This window comes from Hippocampus comes, unplaced genomic scaffold (assembly GCF_001891065.2).
Source record: "Hippocampus comes isolate QL1 unplaced genomic scaffold, H_comes_QL1_v1.1 scaffold147, whole genome shotgun sequence".
NCBI lineage: Eukaryota > Metazoa > Chordata > Actinopteri > Syngnathiformes > Syngnathidae > Hippocampus > Hippocampus comes.
This window is the reverse complement of record NW_017805009.1, coordinates 2,516,293-2,543,490: the sequence shown is the minus strand read 5'-3', so window position 1 is coordinate 2,543,490 and position 27,198 is coordinate 2,516,293. Positions and strand designations below refer to the sequence as shown.

The window sequence follows — 27,198 nt, the reverse complement described above, 5'->3', positions numbered from 1 at the left end:
GGGGGGTGAGACGGTGGTGGCCAAAAAGCGCAAATTCTTATTTGTGGAGAGAAATGGGGTGGGGGTGTCAACATGCGGCCATTACGATTCGTCGAAGGGAGGAGGCATCCGGCGGACAGCATGCGACGATTCCTACTCATTTACAATCTTCTTATACGACCGTTTCTTCTTGTTTATATTTTTGGGCAGTATGGCGGCACTCCTGTGACACCATGTTGGTCACGTGTCAGTCTGAAGCAGGTACTAACTATGCTCATTAACTTGTGTTCATTACGTTTGTACCAATATTCACAGTTCTGCGCTACACACTGACTTCCATCTCTTTATACGGTTCAATAATGATTAAAAAAACAAGTGGCAAAGTCCATTGGCAAGCCCTCTGAAATAACAGCTACCTCTCTAAGACCAAACGATACATCTTGGGCCAAGGGCACAAATATGTATTGAAACCATTGCTTATCTTTAGCTGTTATGACTCATCAAGCATTGGATAGCAAACAGGTGTTCCCTAAAGATAGGAGTGACTCTCCTTACTGCAATGTATCCATCCATACAAGGCTCTCTAAATCTGTCCTATCCATACAGCATATGGTAGATCTGGTCACTACGGTACAGACAATTGACAATCTTACAAAAAACCTATAAGAAAAGTATACGGCCTAAAAGTCTTGCAACAGCCGGTCATTACACCTACATGAATAGACAGGTTGAGCCACTGTATAGCAGCCTGGAGTGTTCTGGAAAATGCTGTACAAGATATTGGACAAAGTCATGCTTGATACAGAAAAGCGTCTTCCCTCAACGATTTCCACAAAGAATTGTCTAAATGTCTCAAATAACACACAAGATGAAGGTACAGAGGGCACAAGGGAAACTATGAGTCAACCACAGATAATGATTGAAGAGCAACAAAAATCTGAATACTTTTGCCGATACAGGAAGATTTCTGTCTCTATTTTGAACATACATTTTAATATTCAGAATCATTTTTAAAATCACCATCATAACTAAACAGGGGAAAGTGTCAAGACAAGATATATAAAGATGAAAAATGTAAACATGAGGGACTGAGAGACAACGTGAGCTGTTCAACGGGTAAACATACATGCACATCAATGCAAAATAATCAGATTTCAAGGTGCTATCTTACAGCAATGGGGGTGTTGGGTGCGGTGCGCCTGCGTAAGGACAGACGTTGCTGGCTGCGCAGTGAAAACCTGCGAATTGATTCCCTGCTGCGGGAAGCTAGCGAGCGCAAGGAGCTTGTTCTGTTGAAGTGTCCGGCCCTGACTTCTCCTCCTTCTCTCTCCGCTGAACTGGAAAAAAAGCTTAGTGCCCCATGAAAGGAGCGACGGACATTTCCTACCCATCCTGACACTTGAGAATGTGCCACTGACAGTTTGTCCGAGAAATACTCCATCGCAGTCCAATCTGTACAAAACCAGCTTTGTCACGATCGTCTCTGAGCTGAGCTGTGACACTTGCTATCACAGCAGCAAGGAATCATTAAGACTGTGCTATGCAGGAACTTTTTCCTAAACACTGGTGCTGGCTGCTGGGTCAATACTGCATTACAGCAGTGCGGAAGGTGAAGACACAAAACTGCCCATGCGGTCTGATGTAGGAGTGATGCTTACAGTTTATAATAGTCTGTATGACTGTAACAGGAACAAGGCACCCTTTGGTTTCACTTGTTAATGTCTTCTCTGCAATGCAGTCTCAGAGGAGCCACAAGGGCTACGTTTCAGCTCATTACCGTCATGGTTTCAGGGTCTCAGCCAGTCAATTGTGACATTTCTAATGTCTATATTGATGGACACAGGTTATGCTTGCAATGATATTCCTGAAAAGCCAATGCCTGGACCTGTAAATGCCAAGTGCAGAAAGTACCAGCAACTCATGCACTTGCCATGACAAAAGTTTCCTAGACTCGTGATAAACTGACACAGCTAACAAAACTGAGTGATAATTTGATTTTCAAAAGCTGTCGCCGAATCAGCAGGTGTATGCCCATCTGTCGAGATTCCAGATTCAACTGAAAAAGGTTGAAAAATCCATCAACGATTAACCTCCCACGGCAACTAGGCGGTGCTATCCTGGCAAAGAGGAGAAACGGTAAATGACAAATAGTTGCAAAAAGAAAGCTGCGGCGCTAGTTTATATTCCACCAAGAAACCCAAACCACTGGCAGGAGCGAGAGATGTGGTAGGAAAGTCAAATCCAGAGTAGGGAGGGGGAAAAAAAAAGAGAGACTGTTCTCCCTTTGCTGTAATCTGCAGGTACAGACAGGTAGGAGAAAATGCGTCAGTGGAGCTCCTTTCTGTATTCAGGACATTAGGACTCACTCTCAAGGAGAAACTGGGTGGAGAGTGGAAGAGTGGAATCAGAGAGCGCGACAGCAAGAATGGGAGGTCCCTGATTCCAAACAGGAGACAGAGGGGAGGGTAGGGGGAGGGCTCTGCGGTGCCGTTGCTCAGGCCTGTTTTGATTGCAGTGCAAGAACACTCAAGTGCTATAGCAACAAAAGAAGGGATATGGAAGCAAATATAGAGTGCTGGCAAAGACGGTGTAACAGCACAGCAGAGAATTAAAAAAAAACTGACATGATGAACTGTGAATAATAACCAAGTAGTGATGACAGAAGTCTGTGATCAAGCTTGGTGGGGAAAAAATAGCTTGTTGAGACATACAGAGAGAACATAAAACGGGCATCTAAGAGCTTTGTGGAATAATATCAACTAATTAGTCAACAGTGTTGTCATAAAAAAGTATCACAACATGTTTTAACTGTTAATTTAATCTAGTGTGCAAGAAATTAATTAAAAACACTCCATTTGTACTTCACACAATTCATTTCAGAGTACACAAAGACAGAGGAGCTAAAATGCTGCCTCACTGTCCAAATATGCCCTCTGCAGGTAATCTGTGTAACATACTCGGAAGGCTACGCTTACAGGAAAACAGCTGAGTAATTTTTCCCTGATCTGACCAGAAGAATGACTATTATTTCCTTTACTCATGAAGGTACAATATGTATAGTTGTCTTGTATGAATGATAAAGGCATGTGAAATCATTGGAATATGTTTTGCTTTTAATATCTTTCAACGTGAAGAAAAGGAGTCAGCATCAGCAATAGCAATGTATTTCATTTCTGTAGCAAACAGGAAAAAAGGGTTTATCACACATTATCTCTATCCCTGATGTATATTTGAAATACCCAAAATTAAAGGAAGTACTGTCCAGGAAAAGCTCCTAAAACAAGCTGCTCTGCAATGTCTCTTTACAACCCATCTGACCAGTTGTGACTCACAGCTGCTCATCACTTCCCCTCTTCTGATGATATCATTCAGTGCACAGCAGCATAGCCAGGTGGAAACCCAACCAGAGATTGCATACAAAGGACATGATAAGTAACATAAAGATGAACTGTACTTCAATGACATTTTTGAACATGTCGAGAACAGTCTCCTGGAAAAATGTATAGGTGGCGCAGTGTTACTTACCCAGAAGTAGTGCGGACTCAAGCAACATGACCACAGGTACAAGTTGTACAACAAAGCAGTAAGCGCCATGCCAATCTCTGCTCTGCTCAGCCCCACGCACAAGCTTCCCTTTGACTAACACCATGATGTCAGCACACAACCATCGTCTCATCTGTGTGACTCGAAGGACCCTCCCCCAGCAAAGGTTTGTATGCCACCAACTATTTCGATTGGTTATGCATTGATCCAATATTCAGAAGTGATATTATCTGCCCCAAACAACTACACCAGATTGTGCTATCAATTAAAAAGGAACATTCTGAATAGCTTTTGAGGAATCTGGACTAGAATATCCCTGATGAAAAAAAAATGGCATCATTGCTCAATTTGCTCTTTTTTTCAGTGTTTGTAATCATTTAAAGGGTAAAAGTATTTGATGAAATTTAGATTTCTTCTTTTCTTTGGTATTGGAAATGATCAATATACATTATTGCACAACAAGGGGTAGGACTAGATAAGTTGTATACTTCTTCCTACTCCTTTGAACATATAACTGTGATGATGTTTGTATTACTTACTTTTACTTTTATTTTCCTTTCATAATTTTTGTTTGCATTTTGTCATGTTATTGTATGTTTTATACATGTTCAATAAACAAATAAACAAACAAACAAACATTTATTTAAATATGACAGGTACCACTTTAAAGATCGAAACTAATTTCGAACTGCCAAATAAACAACATACTTTTGGAAATGGGGTATGGCAAGATAAATATTTTCCGTAGTCCCCACATTGGCGAAGGGGCAATTTGTCTGTTTCAATTGCAAGAGGTGAACCCAAGCCAAAAGCCCTGGCTATGAAGCACAAATCTCTATCAGCAAATAATGCAGAACAAATCGTCAGCAAATAATCCCACAATTCTAGGCAAACAGTGACGCATAAGATTGGTATCATAATCACAACACGGACTCTAAGATAAAGTGAAAAAAAAAAAAAACCCACACAACAAAAGAAAAACAATTGTCAATCCAATACAAAATTGATTGTATATGCTGTTGGCACGGGTTAAGAAGTTAGTATCTTTGCTGCGACCCTAGAATGGAATATAGTGAATACCGCATTGCTTTCGGCACCAAAAATTTGACTGTAGCTGCATTTGAAATACAGTACTGTACTTATAGTTCAAATTTCAGAAACCATGACCCCTTATAACCACTAGATGGTGGTGGTGACCTTAAACTGAGTTTAAAATTATGTTAACAGATGCCAAGAGAAGATGCATATTCTGAATCTAAATACAGTAATGTCACTACAGTTGGTTTTGTATACAGATGTAACCTTGGGCACGAAAGAAAAACATGTCTGCAGGGCACAGTTGCACTGCAGTCCATCTCATGTCACAGCTTTCCCTGAGCCGTACTAACAGGCTTCTGACGACATGCAAACAATTTGCTTAATCCAATCTTGAATTGCAGGCATGAGAAGGCATTTGGCACCGTTTGACAGACAACATGGGGTAACATGCTGAGAGGTGAGCCTTTGATGCCATGCTTAAACATCCATCCATTCAATAGTCATGACTCATCCCAGGCATTCAGCTGCCAATATGACAATGCATTCCCCCCCCCCAATATCTGTTTTGATTGTGCAAAATCATAATATAAACCTAAAGATTTTCTTCACTATTTTTACAGAGAGTCGGAACACTTTTTTCCTTAAGGTCTATATATATATATAAATATAGAGAATGTTTGCATTATGCATTTCCTGAAAAAAACACAACACAATAACAATATTTTGCAGCTGCTGAAATCAAACTTACCCGGCTGTTGTGGTCCGGTTCTCTGTGGGCACTACGACTTCGTAGTCTAGAAACACTTTTCTCAAGAACAGCACCAGATGGAGCTGATCGACGTGACATACTGCGAGAACGCATCCTGTTCAGTTCCTTGTAAGACAAAGAGACCAAAGTGACTTGAACTGGAGTAAATAAATAAATAAAAATCTTGTAATATTGTTGTGTGTGCTGTCCGTTTAAGAACTCACTATGTATGACATAGCTATGTGGGGAGTTTGTGTTTGTCAAGCGTTTTACCCAAAAGTGAATGTGCAACATGTCTGTGAATAACCAGAGTGAATGTTCACAGCCAGCTATAATGAGCTTTAAATCAACTGTTCAGCAGTACCGTCTCAATGAAGACCCACCATGACATTGTATCAGACCTCTGTCGTTAGCCTTTCTCTCACGCTGTCACGCATGGCAAAAAGTGAAAGCCGTTTGCCTCACAGAGAACTTCTTTGCTGAGCTCCTTAGCTAGGTCAGCTGTACTAAATGTCAGCTTTTTTACATTTTAGGATATAAAACAGCTGCTGGCGTTGTAGTATCCAGTTCAATAGATTAGGATTTTGCACCCATGTGAAACTGTAGTGAAGCATCAATGAAGCATGAACGTAACAGATCAGACTACATGAGGATAAAATAAATGAAGCGCTAAACGGACAGAGACTAGAGTGGCCAAGCCTAGCCCCTGTTGCTTGTAGCTAGGGCGGGGCAGAGCGGGGCCAGGGTGTTCTGGAACCTGTAATGGAGAAGCGCCCTCTGTGTGTAGTAAAATGTGGTGGATGTAAAACATGGCCACGTCAAAAGTTTCATTCACAGCATACAAACGTTTTAAAAGCATTAATAGGAACAATGCACAAAACATTTGACAAATGCCAACATTATCTCCATTCGAATAAATATTTGACAGATCTCTCCAATTTACCTGGGATCCTTGGGATCTCCTACGGTGCCAGACCTCTTCCTGGTTGTCTCTGGATTTTAGTTGTCTAGGTAACCAGACCTGATCAACAGGAGCACTGCTGGGAACGCCAGTTGTTGCCTCTCTTTGGAAAAAAGGGTCCAAGTCAAGCAGCTCACCTTGCCTGCGGCGCCAATGGTTCTGTGGGGCCAGGGAATGTTCGTCCTGCCTGACAAGCGGTCGTTCTGGGCTGACTTTGGTTGTGTGTTTTCTTGGCTCATGAAGAGGTTTACTGTGAGACATGTCAGTTGGCTGCAGATGACGAGGGTCATGGGGAGATATTGTCCAAACTGGACTTGCTGAATCAAGAGAATTCTGTGGCGGCATCTTCCATGTAATATCTCTTTCAGGTGCAGGCCGCAATATACTCCCAAAGTTGGAGTCCACTTCTTGAATACTGGAAGCAGTCGGTATATCTTGATTTGATGATGACTGAGATTGAGACGTGAAAGAGTCCACATCAAGAATGGAAGGCTTGTAGGGCACTTCAGCTCTGGAAGAGGGCTCCTTCCATCTTCGTGCAGGGTCGATGTGTTGAGAGGTGGCAGTTCTGAGCAAAGAATCCACATCCACCACTTTGGGCCTCAAAGGCGATTGATCGAGCCTCATTCTCTCCTGTTCCTCTTTCCTTTGTTTGTCCTTGAGTCTTTGTCGCTCTGCTTCTTGAAGTCTGGCAATCTGTCGCATTTTCTCTGCCTCAGCCTTCTCCATTTTCTCTCTCTCTGCCTCCCATCTAAGCCTTTCATTCTGCGAGGCCTGTTGTATTAACCTTTGGTTCTGTTTCTCGGCGTGGAGTTGTTTTTCCCTTTGCAAGTCTCTCAGTCTGTCCAGCTCTTTAAAATGTTCTCTCTCAGTCTCTTCCTCATGCTCCCTCTCCAGTTGTCTTAGTTGTTCCCTTTCTTTATCAATCCCTTTCTTTCTTTGCATTTCTTGTTCTAATGACAATGTAGTTTTCTCAGCCTTGCCTCTGTACCACTGCTTTTCAAGCTCAAAAAGATATCTCTTATTTTCTTTCTCCTTCTGTTTTTGGTCAAAGAGCTTTCCTTCTTCTTTCTCTTTAACTCTCTCCAGTTCCTCCATTCGCCTATTCCTTTGCATTTCCAAAAGAAGTGTCTCCTTGTCCAGCTCTGTCTGTCTCTCTTCCTCTTTCTGTCTTTGTCTTTCCCATTCACGCTGCCTCTCTTGATCCAGTTCTTGCTGCTTTTGAAATCCCCGCTGTCGCTCTTTTTCCTGCTCCCTCAGCCTCACCTGTTCTTGCTGCGGCTCGAGTGCTTGCAGTCTCTCCCTTTCTAGTTCTCTATGCTTCACTTGTTCTTGACGCCGCTCAAACTCTCGCTGTCTCTCCATTTCCTGCTCCTTCAACCTCACTTTTTCCTGCTGTCGTGCAAGTTCTCGTCTCTCCGTTTCTTTCTCCCTCTGCCTCAGTTGTTCTTGCTCCCTCTCAAGTTCTTGTTGTCTCTCCATCTCTTGCTGCCTCAGCCTCAATCGTTCTTGCTGCCTCTTAAGTTCTCGTCGTCTCTCCATTTCCTTTTCCCTCAGCCTCACCTTTTCTTGCTGATGTTCGAGTTCTTGCTGTCTCTCCATATCTTGCTCCCTAGGCTGCTTCTCAATTTTATGCAGTCTCTCCATTTCCTCCTCCCTCAGTCTCACATCTTCTTGCTGTTGTTTAAGCTCTTGTTTTTCTAATTCTTGTTCCCTTTGTCTCAGTCGTTCTTGCTGCCTCTTAAGTTCTCGCCGTCTCTCCAGTTCCTGCTCCCTCAGTCTCCCCTGTTCTTGTTGTCGCTCGAGATCTTGCTGTCTTTCCATTTTTTGCTCGTTTTGCTTCGGTTGTTCTTTTTGTCTCCCAAGTTCTCGCAGTCTCTCCATTTCCTCCTCTCTCAGCCTCGCCTGATCTTGCTGTTTCTCTTTTTCTTGCTCTCTCAGCTTCATCTGTGAGTGTTGTATTTCAACTTCTCGCTGTCTCTCAATTTCTTGCTCTCTTTGCCTCAGTTGTTCTTGCTGCTTCTCCTGTTCTCGCAGTCTCTCCATTTCCTGCTCTCTCAGTCTCATCTGTTCTTTCAACCTCTCCTCTTCCTGCTCCCTCAGCCTCATCCGTTCCTGCTCTCTCTGAACTTCTCGCCGTCGCTCCTCTTCCTGCTCTCTCAGCCTCATCAGCTCTTTCTGTCTCTCTAATTGTCGCTGTCTCTCCCTTTCCTGCTCCCTCAATCTCATCAGTTCATGCTGTCTCTCCAACTCACGTTGCCTCTCTAGTTCTTTCTGCTGCTCCTTTTGTCTCCTCAATTCTTCCTGTCTTTCCTTTTCCTGTTCCTTCAGCCTCATCTGCTCTTGGTGCCTCTCAAATTCTCTGTGTTTCTCTTTTTCCTGCTCCATCTTCATCAGTTCCAGCTGCCTTTCAATTTCCTGAGCTTTTTGCCTCATCAGTGCTTGGTGCCTCGCCAGTTCCTGCGCTCGCTGCCTTTGCAGTTTTTGTTGTCTTTCCTTTTCTTGTTCCTTCTGCCTATGCATTTCTTCCTGTCTCTGCTTTTCTAACTCTCTCTGTCTCTCTAGCTCTCTTTGCCTCTCCACTTCCTGCCTCCTCTGCATCTCCTGTTCTTGCTGATTTGCCCTTTCTTTTGTGAACGGCAACTGCCTTTGCTTTTCCATTTCTTTCATATTTTCATACTCTAATTCTTGGGGATTCTGGTTTTGAAGCTCTGTCTGTTTTTGTTTCTCCCTTTCAAATGCCTTACGTCTTTCAAATTCTCTTTGCATCTCCCTTTCTTTCATCTGTGAAAACTGTAAAATGGCTTGTCTTTCCATTTCCATTTGTCTCCGTTTGTCCATATCAATAACTTTCATTTTGGCATTTTGCCTTCCATCCTCCTTTGTTTGCTCTGTTTTCACATCTGTCATTTTCTCTGCTGTTGGCGCATCCAGTGCAGATACCACCTGTCTGGCTGAAATGTGGCTTGTCCTCTTTACGTCCTCATATTTCTCTTGAGAATTTTTTCCCAAAGTTGCATCTAATGACAGATTCCTCTTAATAGCAGCTACTGTATCTGGAGAGCTTACCTGTCCAGAACCAATATCATCATAAGGCACTGCTGACTCTATAATGTCTGATCCAGGATCCGACTCCTGTATTTGTCCGGTCAAAGCAAAATAGGTTGCCTTAGGTTTTGGCTTTTCAGCTGTCTGCAGTGTTTTCATGCGTTTCGGAGCTGCAGCTATTTCCTCATGATCTGCTTCTCTCTGTCTGTCTTTGTCCTTATTCAAATCCAGGTCTATTCCCCTTTGTGATTGCTTTAGCGTAACATTCTCCAAATCGGGCTCTTGAGCAACATCCGTCGTTGGCCATTTGTGCAAGGATCCTATTCGCAAGTATCGAGGCTGTTGCTCCATTGCCATTGTTGAAGCTGGTTCTCCTTGTATTAAACCCGTTGTCTCGATCATCGCTCTGTTTCCTTCTGAGCGTCTGGAGCGTAAGGTCAAAGCTTTATCTTCCCACTGAGCAGATGGAATGCTCTCACTCACTGCTCTGCTCTCTCCCACTGCTTGCACTGTGTCCATGGTGTGGTTTACTCTTAGAGGAGGTGGAGATACACAATCTTTATAAATGGCAGTCACTAGTGTTACTTCATCCTTATTGTTTCCTCCTGGCAAAGATGGATTACTGAGTAAATCAGCGCCAACACTGGCTGTCTCCACTATATTATCAAATAAGGATGCTCGCACTGTCTGCATTTCAACACTTTCATTGTTGGTGGCAATTGATATGTGTTCTCTCTCTGGAATTTCTGTCATTGAGCTGATATTTTTGAGGTCATCTTGGAACTCCACAGCCATCTTGCCACTGGAGTTGACCGGTTCAATCTAAAAAAAAAAAAAAGTATCACAAGTATACTGTAATGCAAACATTAATTAAGGAATATGCTGGAATTGATCCACCACCTGAAAGCCAATTCTTTGAGAAACTTTTGGTTCTTTTCAACGTATGTCATCTGCAGCCTGGTGAAAATGTCATTTGTTCGCCACAACTGTCAACAGTATTTGTAATTTAAAAAATGTGTTTTACAAAGCCAAATGAAATTTGGCTTTGCAATTTAGAGCACCACTATGTTCGACAGTACACTGCTGCTTGAACGCTGATTTGTCAAAATGGTGACACCACATTCTGTCTAAAAACAAGTATAGCGCTGATTACAATTTGGAATTGAACTGCAGTTTGATGCACCTTGAGCAGATACAGTACATTGCATTGATAGTAAGAGTCTTAATACATTAGGGTGGCATGGCAATATCATTTTTATTGTTACTTGGCATTTACTGCATTTTGAAAAGAGCTCTTCAATTATTAAAATATGCAATGGTATTCATGTCCATGTCTGAGGGAAACCGCAAATACTGATATCACATCTTCTTTTATATGTCATCAAGGCCCAATTGCTCATTTCTACTGGGAATGTTATCCTCTGCTTTAACAGCAAATCACTGACAAAGCCCAAGACAAACCTTTGCAAAAATGTGTGCATCTCTTACCCTCCTTTGTGGATCTTTGCTGATCTCATGACATTCTGCAGTTTCACCGGGTGAAACATGGCCAAAGTCAGACAACCTCTCGGAAGAAAACCTGGAAAAGACATATCCGACCACAAAAAATAAAATAAAACATGCATGACAATGGAACTCATGAACAAACATGCATCACACTAATGCATTGGTGGCAGGCAGATCTTACTTTTTAGTGAGATCAGTGGCCAGGTGGCGAGGCTTCAGCGCAGGTTTCATGACGGGACTCTGATTTGAAGTTATATCCTCTGTTAGCTGCCTGATGAGCTGTTTAACCCCCACTTGCGGCTCACTTTCAGGGACTGTCAACTCCGGAGCGAGAATATCCAATTTTTGGCCAGAAGCCACCGTCTCAGACGCGGAGGCGGAATCAAGGAGGAGATTAATTCGTGACTTGATGCTAACCCCTCGCTGATCCTCAGTCTCCTGTGCACGTATTTTTTCTGAATTGTCATTCCCCTGGTTGTCTGGGGGTGATTGTTTAACGTCTGTACTAGTCTTCTGTTCCGAGGCACTGATTTTCTCCTGTTGTGTCTTTTGTGGAAATGCTGTTTCTTTTGGAGTGCTTTCCTTCTCATTGGCTTTGGTCGCTTTACGGTGCAATGACAGACCAATAGACTCAAACTTGGATGTGAGATCAGATGAAAGACGTTTTCCACTAGCCAAGCGTGGAGGAGGAACTGGTGTCTCTGGATTGTTGAGAAAAACAGCTGATACAGGCCTGGGCCTGGAACTCCGGGGTTGAGGTTGGGGTGGGACAACTGTCACAGAATTATTTTGTTCATCTTCTTTTTCATCCAGATTAAGAAACCCCAATGACTTGGCTCTAGCAATGGATGCTCTACCCTGCATGGGTGTCATCTGGTTCTTAGGTTTCTGCCTTTCTGCTGGTAATGGAGGCATTTTTTTGTTGGTGTCCACGGAGTCAAAAGGAGGGGCTGGTTTAAACGGATGGGCAACAGGATTGGTTGTTTTCCCATTATTCACCTTACTGGATGTTCTAAATGAGGTTGAGGTGGGACGACTGGAACTAGTTGACACAGGGCTTGGCTTAACAATGGCAACTGATTGCTCCGGTTCTGAACTGTTGGGAAACTCTGGTGCGTGTCCAGTGTTGTTAGTGGATTCTGGTCTGGGTTTGGTTTGAGGCTTTGGTGCAAGTATAGGCTTGATAGTGTTTTTTTTCTCCACAGCAAATGGTTTTGGAGTCAGCCGTGGTTTGGGGGCAGGGACAGGTTTTTTGGGTTCAGGAGTGATGATATGCGACTGCGTGATTGACGGGCTTGTGTTGCTTGAGTCAGTCAGGGGACTCAAGTGAGGTTTTCCTCCTGTCATTGTCCTCCCAACCTCCCCACTTTGTACCTTCACCTGTGCAGCCATCCTCTAACAGCACCTATAAACACAAACATTGTTCTCAGTGGCCCAGGAAAATGGTACAACAAAATAACAACATGACAAGATTTCCCCAAATGACAGTCTGTCAAGATGCTGACTCAGGTTGGAATGGCTACTACAAACTGAGTACAACACACTGAGAATTTTGAAAATGAGATGATGGGTTCGAGAGAAATTTGAGTATTTTGTGTGGAGAAAAAAAATGCCTTTTTGTGGAACGTTTGTGGGTGATATCGCCTCCAGAAAAATGTGGTTAAAAAAAAAAAAACGCTTTCAAGAATAAAACTGTATAATTTAATTTTGTCACAACATATCTCCTCAACCATTTCCCTCCCTTTTTTACTGAGGGAACGCCTTCTCCGACTGTCTGAAAAGTTTCAGTTAAAAACATTCACCAAAAAGCTCATGGGGGCTGAAATTCCGTTCGGTCCACCAAGTGGACTCAGCAAAATTATTGTGATGCTTCACTTGAGTAATAAATTGTTTTTCTTCAATGTATTTGTTATGAAATATTTTAGGGGTGTTTGAAGTGCTCATTCCATGGTTTATTTATTTATTTTTGGGAAAATTCCAAAGATGATGCCCACTTGTCATGTTACAACATAAAAGCATCACAATTTTTTTTATCTGGTCACTACTGTGGACTTTGTGTGGGGAGTGCCTTAAGTGGAAGCAGAAAAATGCTCAATTTGCTCAAGGAAATAAATCACTCCAGAGCAATAAAGCGCAGGTGTACACAACTGAGTGCTGATAATCATAAACTGATCATAACTTTCTACATTCTGATATTTCTCACAGCAACAAAATATTTTTATGAATAACTGTGTTTTTCAATGATGACTTTTTACTGACATTTCACAGTGCATTTGAAAATATTATCATATATTAATCAATAAATGTGTAAATGTTTACAAAGCAGCCGTAAAATAGGATGGGGCATGTAAAAATTGATGAAGAACCACCGGAAAAAAAAAGTTATTTATATGCACTACAATTAATGCTTTAATCATTTCATCTTTGGGTTCAAATTCGCGACAGGTGTGGATGATTGTCTGTCTATATGTGACCAGTCCAGGTTGTACGCCAAACTTGCTCCAGCTCACCCATGAGTCCCGAGCCCAGTGAAGTGGCATAGAAAACGGATGGATGGATCTTGCAAATTAGCTATTCCTGACAAGAGTGGCCTATTTTTACTTTTTTGCCCATCCAAATTCTTGATGGAGATACAGACTCAAATACAGTAATCCACTCCATTCATTACTTTGACTGGAGACAAGCCTATCCCTGGTTGACATTTAAAAGTACTCAATCCTCTTTGAATGGGTTAATGTACTCCATATGTTTCTGTGTGCAAAAAAAACATTATAAATGTTGCTCTCCTGGTGGAAAAACAGATAATTTACAAATCGGCAGGAAATCAATACAAAAACAATCTACCTAAGCAGACGTCACCCGTGTGCTGACGACATTGACTTGTGTTGTAAGCCAACAGTGATGTCATATCACACGGCAGGAAGGTGTTGAAACAGCATAAGAAACCCAAAGATTTTATCAGTCTACAAACACCTGACGACTGCCGTTCTTCAGGCTATGGCATATAAATCACAGCAGAACCACTAAATTACTTTAATTTGACAATATCTCTTGATCTTCGCGCACCTTCATAGAAACCCATTAGTATTTACAAAGACTTACTTGAACAATAAGTCACACCCACACCTTTGAGCACTCATCCTGACAAACAACGACATACCTACATACAACTCAGTTCTATTCTTTGGCTTTTGACTCAGCATGACTCAGACTTGATTTTTAGTTGTACTGTTTTTGCGCTTTTTACTGTCTTGTTATTATTTATTGTTTTAGTGTTTATTGTTGGATATATGATATTTGCTCCATGTACAGCACTTTGTATACAGCCGTGGTTGTTTTTAAGTGCTCTACAAACACAGTTGAGTTGAGTACATGAAAAAAGTAATTAACCAAATGCTCATTCTGTATTTGCAAGCACTGCGCATCTGTTATCCCTTTCACAACTACTCTATAATTTCTGAATGCTGATGAACTCTGAGCCACTTTCTTGTCGTCATGAATCAACTAATTTACAACACTTCAGCCACAGTAGAAAGCAAATGTATGGGTCTATTAACTAGTAGCCACTGATTTGTTTTATAGCAAACTATGTGTTTTTTCAAAATAATTTAGCTTTAAAACTGCAATAATCAGAAATCATACATCTTCCCAGCTATCCAAGGAGCACATAGGTTAGGAGTGTCGTATTCCCCAACACATTACATAAGTCCACCCCACCCCAAAAAATATATACAGGTATATACAGTATACACACACACACATATATATATATATATATATGTGTGTGTGTGTGTGTGTGTGAGTGTGTGTTTACACTCACACACACACACACACACACACACACACACACACACAATAACCAAACGTGATTCATTATGTTATTACTGTATCAGCTATAAAGTACAACTTTATTGTTGGAACGCCTTATTACCAACCTCACACCTGAACGTCTCAAATGACTATCACGAATGAAAACACAATCACGTCGAGTCCAACTTCAGTAACTAGTATTTGAAGTTGATACTTTTAGTGTTTACATGTTGAAAATGTGCATCCAGTACTAAATCTCCCCGTATGAGCTAGTACAGCCCCCAACGCCCGCTGCAGATTAGCAAGTCTGTGCTGGCCTGCTCCAAAGTAAAGACCATTAAAGTACGCAGATATGAACACGTTTAGAAAGCACTATACGACATGTAAAAAAATAAAGTTTGGATTACGTGGCCAATTAAACGCAGATCGAGGAAGTGAAGGCTAACTCAAGAGAAGCCAACTTATCAAAATGGAAACACTGACTGAACCTGTCTTTCTGTTTGATGCGAAACACACGGAACTTACCTAAAAACTCCGTTCTTCATCTTGCTGTGTTTAAATGTCTTTACAAACGGGCTACATGGTTGTAGGAAGCAGAAATTAGGAGTATAACTTCGAATTGTAACAATGGAGGTTTTTAGCAACTTCGCAGGTACACTTTGCTAGCCAAGAGGCTGCAATCCTCTCAGGTTGCGGTGTTGTTGACAGGCAGGACCACACAGCGCTTAACGATTTGACCGGCCGGAGAGCGAAATTACATTATAAAATGTTTCCGGTTAGTAATTTCAAAATAAAGTTTTTAGCGGAACAATGCGTAAGAACGCGGAATTTGGCGACTTTTCTGAAGCGGTTCCGAAAATGGATGGATTGCACTTCCTCTCATATAGCGACTTTGCACAACCCTGTGGAACAGCATTAGCGCTATAATCATTGTAGCTCCAGCTCTGTACTTACTTGAACCATTGTCACTGATCTATATTCCACAGCACCAGACACTTTAAAGCGCTCAAGGACATCTGTACAATTGCACACTTAAACTTGCTCTACAAATACTGCTACTGGTGCAATGATTATCTGCACCAACTGCTAATAGTATTTTATTCTACCTCTGATCACTTTTGCTCTGCTTGATACTTTGAACATTGTGTCACAACTGTCATTGGGTGGTACCGCCGCACAACGGTACCCTTACATTACGGAATGTCTTTCCATACTTTTTTTTGTCATGTCCTTGTTTATGATGATACTGGTATAGCCTGTACTACCGGAGACAAATTCCTTGTGTGTTCTACATACTTGGCCAATAAAGATGATTCTGATTCACGTGACGTAAAATGTTAAATTACTGACAGGAAACTGTACTACTGTACAATGCACGCGCACAGGTGCCCACGCCCCCCGCCCCGACGAACACACTCACACAAACACACGTCTTTTGGATCTGGATGAGAAAAGTGCCCTTACTGCTGGAGATATACACACATTTTTGGGGGGGATGCAATCTTTTAAATACATCGAGTGACCCCCAATTTGACTGTTGTTTTTAGAAATTATATGCATGATAAAAACAGAAAATGAAATGGTTTACTTGACTTGCACTCTAGGTGGATGCTTCATTGCTTACTTGCTTATGTGAGACCAGCAGGAGCAGACAAAGTCAAAACACATTTCTTGATTCTTTGGCCTTCACAAAATAGTCACTTGTTTGATTGGGCATAATTCATTTATTCGTTTTATAACTTCCTAGGCGTTTGCTCAAAATTAAATGTTAATTCAGGAACCCTCAAACAAATTCTCATTATTCAAGTGAAAAGCATCCTTAAAACAGCACAAATTCTCCAGCTTCACACAACTGCAGCTAAATTTATATTGCGACCAAAAGTCAATAAACAAGACGAAATTAAGTGCTTTGATTATAATTTACTCGGAAAGAATATGATGGAGTTTGTTTAACTGTAAGCTCTTATCTCTTTATTGCAATACTGTTGTCATTGCATACATTAGTTGTGTATTCAAATTGCCACAAAATACTAAAGCAATACTTTTCAACTCAAATGTACTTCAAAAGGAAATCTTTCGTCGGTTTGATAGGAATACAAGTCCTGGTATATCTGAGCACTGAGAATCCTGGAAAGATTTCAAAGGTGCAATGTACCTGCAGCTGGCTGACTGCTACTCATCATATAAAGCACCTAAAATGAATCTTATCCAATGTTAGTAAAATAGTCTTACTTCCAGCAAACAGCCCCAAGAGGAATTTGCACTAAATGAAAATAAAAGGGTGAACTGAAAAACAGCCAGAGTCAACACAATGACTGACAGGGTCTAACATTTGAGAACATTTTGCAATCCTTTGCAAAATCTTGGAACTCCCAGAGAGGTTTGAAAGGAAGCTAAGCAGTTATCCAAGAAACCAAATCATGACATTTATTTCAGTGTTGTCTACTTTGTGTGAACCATGGATGTGCTGAAGAGAAGTTTTTGTTTTTTCTTTTTCTTCTTGCCTCCCTTCTCATCTGGAGGGAAAAAAAGAAATGAATTGTGTTATAAAGTTACATAAAAATGGCTGTTTGATCCTTTGGAAAATATCAGATGACGCACCTGAGACAACCAAGGTTTGTGGAGAAGATGCTGGACTGTCTAGCTGTAGGAGTGCCTTCTCAAATGCTTGGCTGAAAGAGTTCTGAAAGTTGGGTACGGGAGCACGGTCTGACGCGTCACTCTCACCATCGCTGTCTGCTGCAGGCGGAGCTAACAGCTTTTCTGCTCGACAGTCAGGAGCATTGAGAAGTCACAATCTTCAATAGTCACAAAACAGGTTTTACAGGAAGTGAAATACAATACAACAAAACTATTATTTCACCCCACAAACACACCCACCATCAGTCAAGTTATTGTAGCTCATCAACCAAGCACAGTTGCACTGACAAGGTCATCTGTGACTGTACAAATCTAATCATTTGTAGTTCTTACAATCGCGTCAGCTCAGCAAATGATCATATAACAAGCTGCTTGTTGAGACCGTGAAGAGGCTGCAATTTATGGTTAGGTTACACTACTTTTATGATAGTAACAATTTGAGTAAGTAGCAGGTTTCACAGCAAGTAACGCTCAATTGCATTTTCCAATTAAAATGTCACATTAAATGTACTGTTTGCAATTAAATACCTTTCTTTGTGGTGATTCGAGGCCCATCAATTCTGGCTTTCCCATCTCTCAGCATCTATATGGATACAGGAAGGGTCACACGATGTGTGCACAGGAATGAAACAGTCTCAAATTTTTATCAATCACTGCATATTGTGTTTCTGGAAGTTAGGGCTATCTTTTGGCTTTTGCCAATTGGTACAGCAAACCATAGAAAAATTGCACACATGGAAAACTGATGAAAGTGGATTCAAAAGCAATATACACTACAGTGCTACATAAGAGTGATTTTTTTTTTTAACCCACAAAAGTCAACTATGGCAGAGTTACTTGAAAGTGTGTTTCAAGTGCCATAAATGCTAATTAAAACACGCCTATGAGTACTTTAATCGGGTATTTGTCTACTGCGGACTTTCTTTTCGTGGGATGGTCTGGCACATAACCCCTGCGATGGAGGGGGTTTTACTCTAAATACCCTGTATCCAGAGAATTCAGAGGGGAAAATGTAGGGAAACAAAATATTTTAGGTCATTATAGTCTTTAAATTTCATGGTGTTTTATATGCAAGAAATCTCATTTACGTTATTGCCGTTTTCAGTTTCTGGTGTGTAAAAAAACTACACCTGGCTGCCGACACATTTTTCATTTCTAAAATTTAAGATGTGATGCTTGAAGTGCATGCATCTGTAAAAACGTCAACTTTTTTAACATTATTGTGACAATGACTATGAGCCATTGTGTCCATAAATTATGATGGGGAACTTTCTAACGGTTTTATGTTGATATGTGCAACAACCATAACAACTCAAATAAGCGTTCTTAAGTTTATCTTTGTGACTAACACACACCTGTGCAAAAGACATGCAGTGAGAGTCATCCTCCACACTTCCCACAATAGGAGAGCTTTGTCCATTCAGACTTGGAAACATCATCCCATCTGCAATACAAAAAAAAAAAAAAAAAAAAGAAGTAGTTTGGTGTCTTAGGAATCACTTTGACACTGAGCAAATGAGATTGGATGGGAGAGAGAAGTACTAAGTTTTGAAATTGCAATGAAATTGCTCAGGAATAAATCATGATTAAAAATTTAAAAGGATTAGTATTAGCAATTATTGTCTCCACCGTAGTTAGCTCTGAGAACAGTAATGATGAAACAGAATGAAATGAATCGTATAGGAACATACAATTTAGAAACAAAGCAGAAGACCCATACGATGCAGTGTAACAAAACATAGACGATAGGGATATTTTTTCATCGGAAAAGACCAGGACAAAAGTGGCACCATATTTGCATATTTTAAGACTACAGACAAAAAATTAATTTCACAGAATATTATCATCCCGTATCCATACATTGCAGAAACAAAGTCACTACAAAAGGCAACACTTCAAATCTTTTTGACTCATCTCCATGATCAAGATCTTTTTTTTTCTTTTAAGTTCAAATGTGCAAATAGTACACAATAAGCCTATGTACTATTTCTTTTATTTTTTTGTGTTCAAAATAAAACTTGTTGCACTCCCTTCTCTATGTTTATATTTCATTTGATTGACAAAATGTGACATTTTTGGTTTCTAAAATAAAAATGAAATGAATACTTATCCTGTTTTATCTCCAGTTTGAAAAAGAACGTTGGGCCTAAATATTCACATATTTAACAAACAGCTGCTGAGTGCAGCGAGAGAACCAGAATAAGAAATAAGATGGTGGGGCTTACCAGAGGAAGGGCTGCTGCTGAGGGGAGATGGAGGAAGCAAAGTAAAATCAGGATGGACCAGAGTGCTGCTGGTGGGAGGTGGTGATCCGAATGCTGGGAAATGTTGAAGGTTCTCTAGCCCAATATGCATCTCGGGATCTAAGGGGGAAACCAGGAGTACAAATTAATGTACCTACTAAGACCTGCAGGAGAAGATTTTCAAAGCAACGTGTATACTTACATTTACCCTGCTTTTTGTTTTCTTCAATTTCAATTCGCTTCTCTCTGCGCTTCTCATCTCTCGCTTTCTTCTGTCTCAGGCGCTTTCTTTTCTCCAATTCATCTTCAAGTTTGTATGAAAATTCAGTCAGTCAAAAATTAAGCACAATTTAACTCCTGTGCAACTCATGCCCAATTTCAATTGAGTGCCACATGTGAAGTACACATTATTAAAAATAATTATCTATATCTAGCTGTCTCTGTTTACTGCATTTTCACGAGCATCAGGCGCATTTAAGTCTTACATTTTCTTAAAAAGGGATGGGGTGCTTTATGTATGCACCGAGTTCCAAAATCTATGAATGATGCTGTGTGATGAGCGCTCCACTTGACTGATTGTGCCGACACACTGCTTATATTGAGGAAAGGCAAATGTGACCGAGGACAGCACGCGAACGTTAAAGGGCGAAGGGTGGGCGTGAAATAGGACATTAAAAGGTAGGCCCCCAGTAGGTGTATATAGTGCCGGTAAGTGCATTGTGCAAACAACATCAGTTTGGCGAATGACCCCCGAAACTTGTACTTACAAAGAGACACGCTACTAAGCGCAGTTTAAACTGCAAGATATTAGTTATGCAGAAGACCATAGGAATCCAGCAGCCGTGAGAGAATTCAAGATCATCGAATCCATGGTGCTTGGCGTTTTCATTTTATGAAATGGCGCCATCTATCCCTTCGGGCAAGGACTACCGTGGCGTAGCAACATCCAGCGGATTACTGTACAAGGAAAAGCTGGCCATCTTCCGCTCCTACTGTAGTAAAAGGATCGCCGACAAACACATCCAGCCCAACCACATCACAAACAATGACGAGGTGCCGCTCACGTTCGACATCCCAGTGAACCACACTGAAGAGAAGGAGGGGATCAACATGGTCGCAATACGAACAACGGGGCACGAGAAGTGTTGTGCTTGGTTGCCAGTTTAAAAAAAAAAGTTTAAATGTTTTTTTTCTTGGTCTCCTTTTATTTACGTCACAATAAACTAGCATTTGAACAGGAGTGTGTAGAATTAATATCCACTCTACAGTCTATTTGCCCATTCATGCTGCAGTCACAATGAACAGTATTCAATGCGCATCAGATTTGTTTACGATTCAAAAGAACATTAAGAAAGCTAATTCTGATCTGAGTATATGCAATTGATTTTTATACCGTGATGACATTTCAGAATTTTGCCATTTAGGTGGAAGAGGAAAAAAAAATTGTGTCAGGTGCATCATGTAGCTTAAAAAGGAAATACAAACCTGCAAATGTATCCATGGTTTCCTTGGACAAGATTGGTGGCTGCAAGGATAGCTCACAAATGCTGAACTCGCATGTGAGTGGCAGATGTGACAGGTAACGATGTCGACGGCGGATATCCTGTGAGAAAGGTAAAAACTTGAAACATTTTAAAGACAATAATTTTCCAAACTGATTTAGCATTTTCATTTACAAGTGACTGACAGTAGGAGCTGCTGAATCAGCAGTGTACGCAGGTTTTTTTTTTTTTTTTTTAAGTATTGTAATAAAGAGTTGGAGACGCAGTTGAACTCAGCTTGACAAGGCTTTCCATACTTAGTTCATCTTAAATGTGATGTGTAATGTTGACATATTCGTGGCCAATATATCACCTATGTAATATTAAGAAATCAAACTGAACAATTTGCTTGAGCTTTGCTGACCTCAGTGACAGTGTGTCCCTCGATCTCCACCACTGTGGCAGTAATGGAGTCTGGGCTGGCCTCCAAGCTACCGTATTCCCTCAACAGACAACGTACATTTACAGGATGCAAGAACATCTGCTGGCAGTCCTCAGCTAAAGGGGAAATAGTTATGCATAAGGTATGTCAGTACCAAGTATTCATCTTATTGTTTTTGCTGACAAAAAGGAAAATATGAAGTTTGCACCTTACTAAGCAACAAATGGGACAAGTCAAATTAAAGTCAATATCACAATTATGGCTTTGACAAAAGAACTGGAAATCACCAACCTTGGTAGAAATAATAGAAGGGTCCGTGCACCTGGCTGGTTTGAGTGTGACTTTGTTCAGACTCTTTGGCAGGGGTTTCTTCGTCATAGATGTGGTGTTGGGCTGGATCCAAAACATCAGTAGGCTCTTCAACGACACTTTCCAAAGTATCTTCAGGAGACACGTGTAACCCTTCTGCCGCTAGGACTTGTGCCACCTCATCATCAAAAGCAGAAGAGTACTGCAGCACAGGCTAAAGAGCATGTGTGTTAATTGTGACTGTGACTTAAGCCAGGAGGGATACACTAGAAAAACAAATGGCAATTTTCCTCCAATTATACCTTGAAAGAGCTGTTAATGGTTACCACTTCATCTACAGGGGAAGCAGGTAGGACAACAGCCAGAGAGGATGAATCAAAGCTGTTGTCTGTACCCGTCTGCTGTTTCAGCAACATTTCTTCTTGCTCCTGAATCACATAGAAACAATGGGAGCCATTTCTGATTACTTTGCAACCAGAAATGGCTAGGGATCGTCATAATAGTAGGGTTGTCCAGATCCGATATTGATATCGGTCCGCTATCAGCCCCACCCAAAAAACACTATTGGATTATATCTGTCTACAGCCAAACTCTCGAATATTAGCACTCATATAAAAGCAGTCCATTACAGACTCTGTTCTTCTATCCAGCAGTGTGAACATAAAAACGTGATTCTGGATGTACTGATGTAAACTTGAATTTTTATTTTGCACTTAAAGAGTATTATTTGTTGCTGATTTTATTACAGTTATTTCTCAGCGTCCTTTATTTTATTAAAATGCAGTACATTCTCCTATGCTCATATTTGAGGTTGAATTTATGTAACCCAAATGTTTGGCGCAAATGGTTCTTATTTTCTCATAGCTACTGTTGCTGACTATTGTTCTTTGAACAGTATCACGTGATCAAGTCCCTGGACATTTCACACAAAAAAATAAACACATGCATCAGCTCTGCTAACATACTATCAGATTGGTATCGGTACTGGACAGTACTCTAGGCTGCAATATCTGCATTGTATCCCAAGTGAAAAAGTTATATATGGACACGTCTAAATAACAGTTCCGAGAGTAGCGCTTTTGTTTGCGTGGTGAAGTGCTCGCACTGACAGGTGTTGCAGATGAACCATCTCCCAGATTACATGTCCCCCGATTCCAGCTGTGGACATCAGCAACTTTTTATGCTTTCTTGAATGAACCCAGTTAACTCAAGTCAGTAGCTACCTTAAGGCTTTGGGTTGGAACCCCAATATTGGGTGACTGATTCTTTGTTGGTAGCCACTGACTAGTGGTTAAGAAGGTCCCGGTTCAGGTCACCCGCTCCCAACATTCCCCTAACCTGTGGTCAATGATACCTCAAATAAAGTAGTCCCTGGCTCCAATGTGGTCCACTAACTGTGTGTTTGCTGTGCTCACTCCTGTGATGGGTTAAATAATGAGGACAAATACTATATACATCAATGTTTTATGGGCATAAAAAAATATTCTTAAAAGACTTTGTTGAAGAAACTGGTGCAAAACGGACTGCACAACTTCACTTTAAGAAGCATAAGTGCCATTGATTGAGTTTTAACTTTTTCAGTCCTAAGAACCACATCAAATCAGGGAAGTCAAGGTGCACCAATGTCTCTGTGATGGCACATAATGCCTCCATTTTGGCACAACTCCTCCATGTAGCCTTATTCTGTTCAATATAAAACTGGCATCAAACCGGATTTCTGAACAGAAATTGTCCAATATTAAACATTTTTGAACATTTAATTACTTGATTGTCAGCTTTGCCCATCAAGAGGACTCGAGTGATCATCCTTAATGCTGGCTTAATTTTCTGGAAAAAAAAACTATGATCACTATAGGAAAAAATATGGCTTAAAAGACTTTGTTGAAGAAACTGGTGCAAAACGGACTGCACAACTTCACTTTAAGAAGCATAAGTGCCATTGATTGAGTTTTAACTTTTTCAGTCCTAAGAACCACATCAAATCAGGGAAGTCAAGGTGCACCAATGTCTCTGTGATGGCACATAATGCCTCCATTTTGGCACAACTCCTCCATGTAGCCTTATTCTGTTCAATATAAAACTGGCATCAAACCGGATTTCTGAACAGAAATTGTCCAATATTAAACATTTTTGAACATTTAATTACTTGATTGTCAGCTTTGCCCATCAAGAGGACTCGAGTGATCATCCTTAATGCTGGCTTAATTTTCTGGAAAAAAAAAATTACATTGCCATAATAAAAAGACTAGGACATGCACGCAAACCTTTACCTGCAAATGGCAAAGTGCGCTCTGGATGAAGCAAGCTTGTGCTCCCTCTTCCTGGCATAGCTGAGCCTGCAAAACTGCCTTCTCATCTTCCACAAGGCTGAGGACCTGGGTGGAGGAGGTTAGCAGCAGCTTGGAATACGGGCTCAAAGAAGTATCTGGAGAACAAAAGTAGATACTTGTTGAATGGCATCTTGTTTCTTGATTTTTGTTTTCCCAGCAGTCATGGGCGCATCAACCTACAAAAATGGTCTCATGAATTTGTCTACACACAAGTAGTTTTGTGAGTAAAGTACACCACAATAGCTAGCACATACTAAACCATAGTCATGCCTGTGCTAATTTACCTCCAAACCGTACAGGCTCCTCCACTTTCACCCACTGAGAGCTTGGCATGGCCACCACAGCCCCCTTTTCCCTCCGCATGAGGCGCATGGTGATGACATCACCAACCACATACTGCTTGGTCTCCATAGCAACCACACTGCAACAAGAATCATTTTCATATTACAATCATAAGTGTAGCGAAAAACACTGACAATTTCTGACCTAATTTTGTATAGCCTCTCAGTTGCCTGACAGCTGTAATTATTTCTTGATTACCTCTTCAAATCCACTGTGTGAACAGCTTCATAACATATTGGACACTTCGACCAAGTCTTGTCACTTAAAGACAGGTAGTGCAGTATGCAAGGCCAGCAGAAGATATGTCCGCAGCGCGTAATGCGCGCTGCCACGGGTGGGTAGAGACAGATGGGGCAAGATGGGACCTCATGACTGTAGATTCGCTTTATGAAAAAAATAGAGGAGATATATTCCTTAAATGTTTGCGGCTTCGACAAAAGAAATCCCACACTGGATAGGGAGGCACTAACCACTTGTTGCACACAGTCCCAGTTGACGAGGGTATCTGGGTCAGTGAAGTGAGCCTTGTAGTCCTGGTCATCAGTCACCACAAACTGGCAGCTACAATGCACATAGTAATTGTCAAACTTGTTTGAGAACACATGATCTTGACTCCTCATGCATTTGCTTACTTGGCCTGTAGGAAAAGCTCCTTGTTAAAGGGCTTGTGCTTATGACCCCACTTATTTCGACGCCCCCAACAGGAGTAGCCGCCATCGCCGACAGCACCATTGCCTCCGCGAGGTTCAAAGGTGAAGTTCAACAGGTGGTTGAGGCTTATTTTTTTCGGTCCAGCAAATTGAGCCGGGCTAAACTCTGCCCGGCGCGTCTCTGCTACCTGAAAAGGCAGAGGTTAATGACAATTACACAGGACTGCTGATATAATACACCAAATTTTAAATATACAAATATGATCTTAAAAGATCAACCTCCTCCCGTCGTCCTCCACCTGCAACTCCATAATTCCTTCCTCCGCCTCTCTGGGGGGGTCTCTTGTCAAAATTCTTGCTTTTCTGTGGATTGGTGCGACGCGGACCCGAGAAGTTTTCTGCTTTGGGAAAGGAGGGCTCTCGCTTGCGGCTATAGCGCTTGGTGCCCCCATTATTCTTGTTTTCTGAAAATGTCAAATATTAAAACATGCATGAAAATGTGTTCAAAGTAACATACGCAAATAGCATAGTGTGGCATTTTTTGTGAAAATGTAATATCTACATTTTTTTTCCTATCCATATCATGGAGAATAAGTTACAGTTCGCCTAACCTAACGCCAGCCGCAAAAAACAAACTGTTGTTGAACTTTACATGATGATTTCATTTATTATGACCAAAGGGTAAACGTTTGAGACTTATCAACCAGAATGCAAACAAGTGCTTCAAACTAACATTCACGTGACAAAATACGCGAATACCAAATTACATATATAAACCGGGTCCTACGTATGGGTGCGACAAGCATGTTGCTATTAACTTTTCAGAGCAGGTCAAACGTTTTCACAGCGATGTCAGCCATGTTGGGAATAGCTATGCGCTCCGACGAGGCCTCTCTAGGCAGTCGTGTAGCAAGAAATGTCGTTTTCAAAACAGATTAACGTTTTCAAAAGTGACAGCTGTTTTTACCTGTTTTCGGTTTAGATTCCCCCGGGGTTGGCCCAGAGGAGTTGGAACGAGGTGGAACCTTGGTGTTGTTGCTGCTGCTCGGGTTCTTCTCCATGTTTGTTTCCGTGCAGTGAACGAGGCCGAGCTTCGAGCCGAGCGCTGCTGAGCTCACTAGCATTAAATGAAAGACAGGAATAAACTGGGCAGCAATGAGTGAGGGTCAGGCGGCGAAGGCCCCGATTCATATCGTTCAAACGCGGAGAACCCATCACGGCGACATCTTCACAACAAAATACTCCAGAGAAAAAAAACAAGAGACACGATATTGGCGTCTCAAGTTATGGAGGTTTTGAAAAGAGATGACGAAGGCTAGCCACACGGGGCCAAGACCCCCAAAAATGAAGCTCCTTCTCGATGAGGCCAACGGTTAGCCAGGCCAATGTTCTAAATGCTCCCTATTCGTTTGAATGTCTCAATGTTAATATTTAGCTCCAAAAATATATTTCTATTCGCTTGCACGAATGGCGACGGGTCGCCAGTCAAAGTCCTGAGAGACCCGGATGTTTCTTCTCGCTGCAACAAAAGTGAAACGCCGAGGCCTTTTAGGGCATCTTGGGAAATGTAGTTGTACGTCTTTGTCCAACTCGAAATACCTCGAGTCTTACTACGCATCAAAGCCGGTTGGAATCACGAATGTGCTTATCTTTCTTCGTCATTGGATTGAAAAATTACCGATCATGGTCTTTAATTGCAGTGTTAACAAATTATGATTTTTCATCTGTATACTATACTATACAGTATGTAGTACCGTTGCTTATAACGTTCGTGCGAAGGCGTCTTGAGTGCAAGTTCAAAGTTCTAAACGTAAGTTTATTTAGTTGGTCGATAACATTGCGTTACAATTGGGGGAAATTGATGCGTTTTAATTTATATCTCATCTCAGCGGAAAACTGTTTCTATCTATCAATCCATCCATCCATCCATCCATCCATCATCCAGATTAACCCTGCATCAATACATCTCTTTATTTATATAGTGCTGTTCAGAATATTTCACATAAAATAATAATGCAACAGAGTACTTTGGTACAGTCGCTATTTTTTAACACTGTAACTCAAAAAGACATTGAAAAGTCTTTAATTTAAGACCATCAGACACCTTCAGAATTACCTAGAGCAGTAG

The 27,198-nt window shown here is 41.2% G+C and overlaps 2 protein-coding genes across 6 annotated transcripts in view; both read right to left on the bottom strand.

Moving 5' to 3' along the window:
* LOC109511003 (trichohyalin) overlaps nucleotides 1-15,363 on the bottom strand; it is a 25,229-nt gene extending 9,866 nt beyond the window's left edge. For 3 of the 4 annotated variants that reach the window (XM_019861724.1, XM_019861740.1, XM_019861747.1), the window contains exons 1-5: nucleotides 15,159-15,363; nucleotides 11,005-12,228; nucleotides 10,806-10,896; nucleotides 6,252-10,139; nucleotides 5,309-5,434 (exon numbers count right to left, since the gene is read on the bottom strand). In XM_019861724.1, coding sequence (XP_019717283.1) covers nucleotides 5,309-5,434; nucleotides 6,252-10,139; nucleotides 10,806-10,896; nucleotides 11,005-12,215 — 5,316 coding nt within the window. In that variant the 5' untranslated portion in view covers nucleotides 12,216-12,228; nucleotides 15,159-15,363. Of the gene's footprint in view, nucleotides 1-5,308; nucleotides 5,435-6,251; nucleotides 10,140-10,805; nucleotides 10,897-11,004; nucleotides 12,229-13,667; nucleotides 13,819-15,158 lie in introns of all 4 variants that reach the window. The other variant, XM_019861732.1, reaches the window with a different exon arrangement.
* A 974-nt stretch (nucleotides 15,364-16,337) lies between these two features.
* rnf10 (ring finger protein 10) lies at nucleotides 16,338-26,599 on the bottom strand. Of its 2 annotated transcripts, none has more exons than XM_019862719.1 (17): nucleotides 26,038-26,599; nucleotides 25,350-25,534; nucleotides 25,053-25,258; nucleotides 24,891-24,981; nucleotides 24,619-24,803; nucleotides 24,363-24,499; nucleotides 24,019-24,173; nucleotides 22,051-22,176; nucleotides 21,731-21,926; nucleotides 21,422-21,555; nucleotides 21,002-21,119; nucleotides 19,719-19,820; nucleotides 19,499-19,636; nucleotides 18,629-18,717; nucleotides 17,802-17,856; nucleotides 17,235-17,396; nucleotides 16,338-17,149 (listed from the first exon to the last, which is right to left on the bottom strand). In XM_019862719.1, the coding sequence occupies exons 1-17, from the start codon at nucleotides 26,192-26,194 to the stop codon at nucleotides 17,076-17,078; spliced, it is 2,310 nt and encodes a 769-aa protein (XP_019718278.1). In that variant the 5' UTR covers nucleotides 26,195-26,599; the 3' UTR covers nucleotides 16,338-17,075. The 2 variants fall into 2 exon arrangements, with proteins under 2 accessions (XP_019718278.1, XP_019718271.1); XM_019862712.1 differs by having other exon boundaries at nucleotides 21,731-21,962; nucleotides 26,038-26,598.
* Between the last annotated feature and the right edge of the window lie 599 nt (nucleotides 26,600-27,198).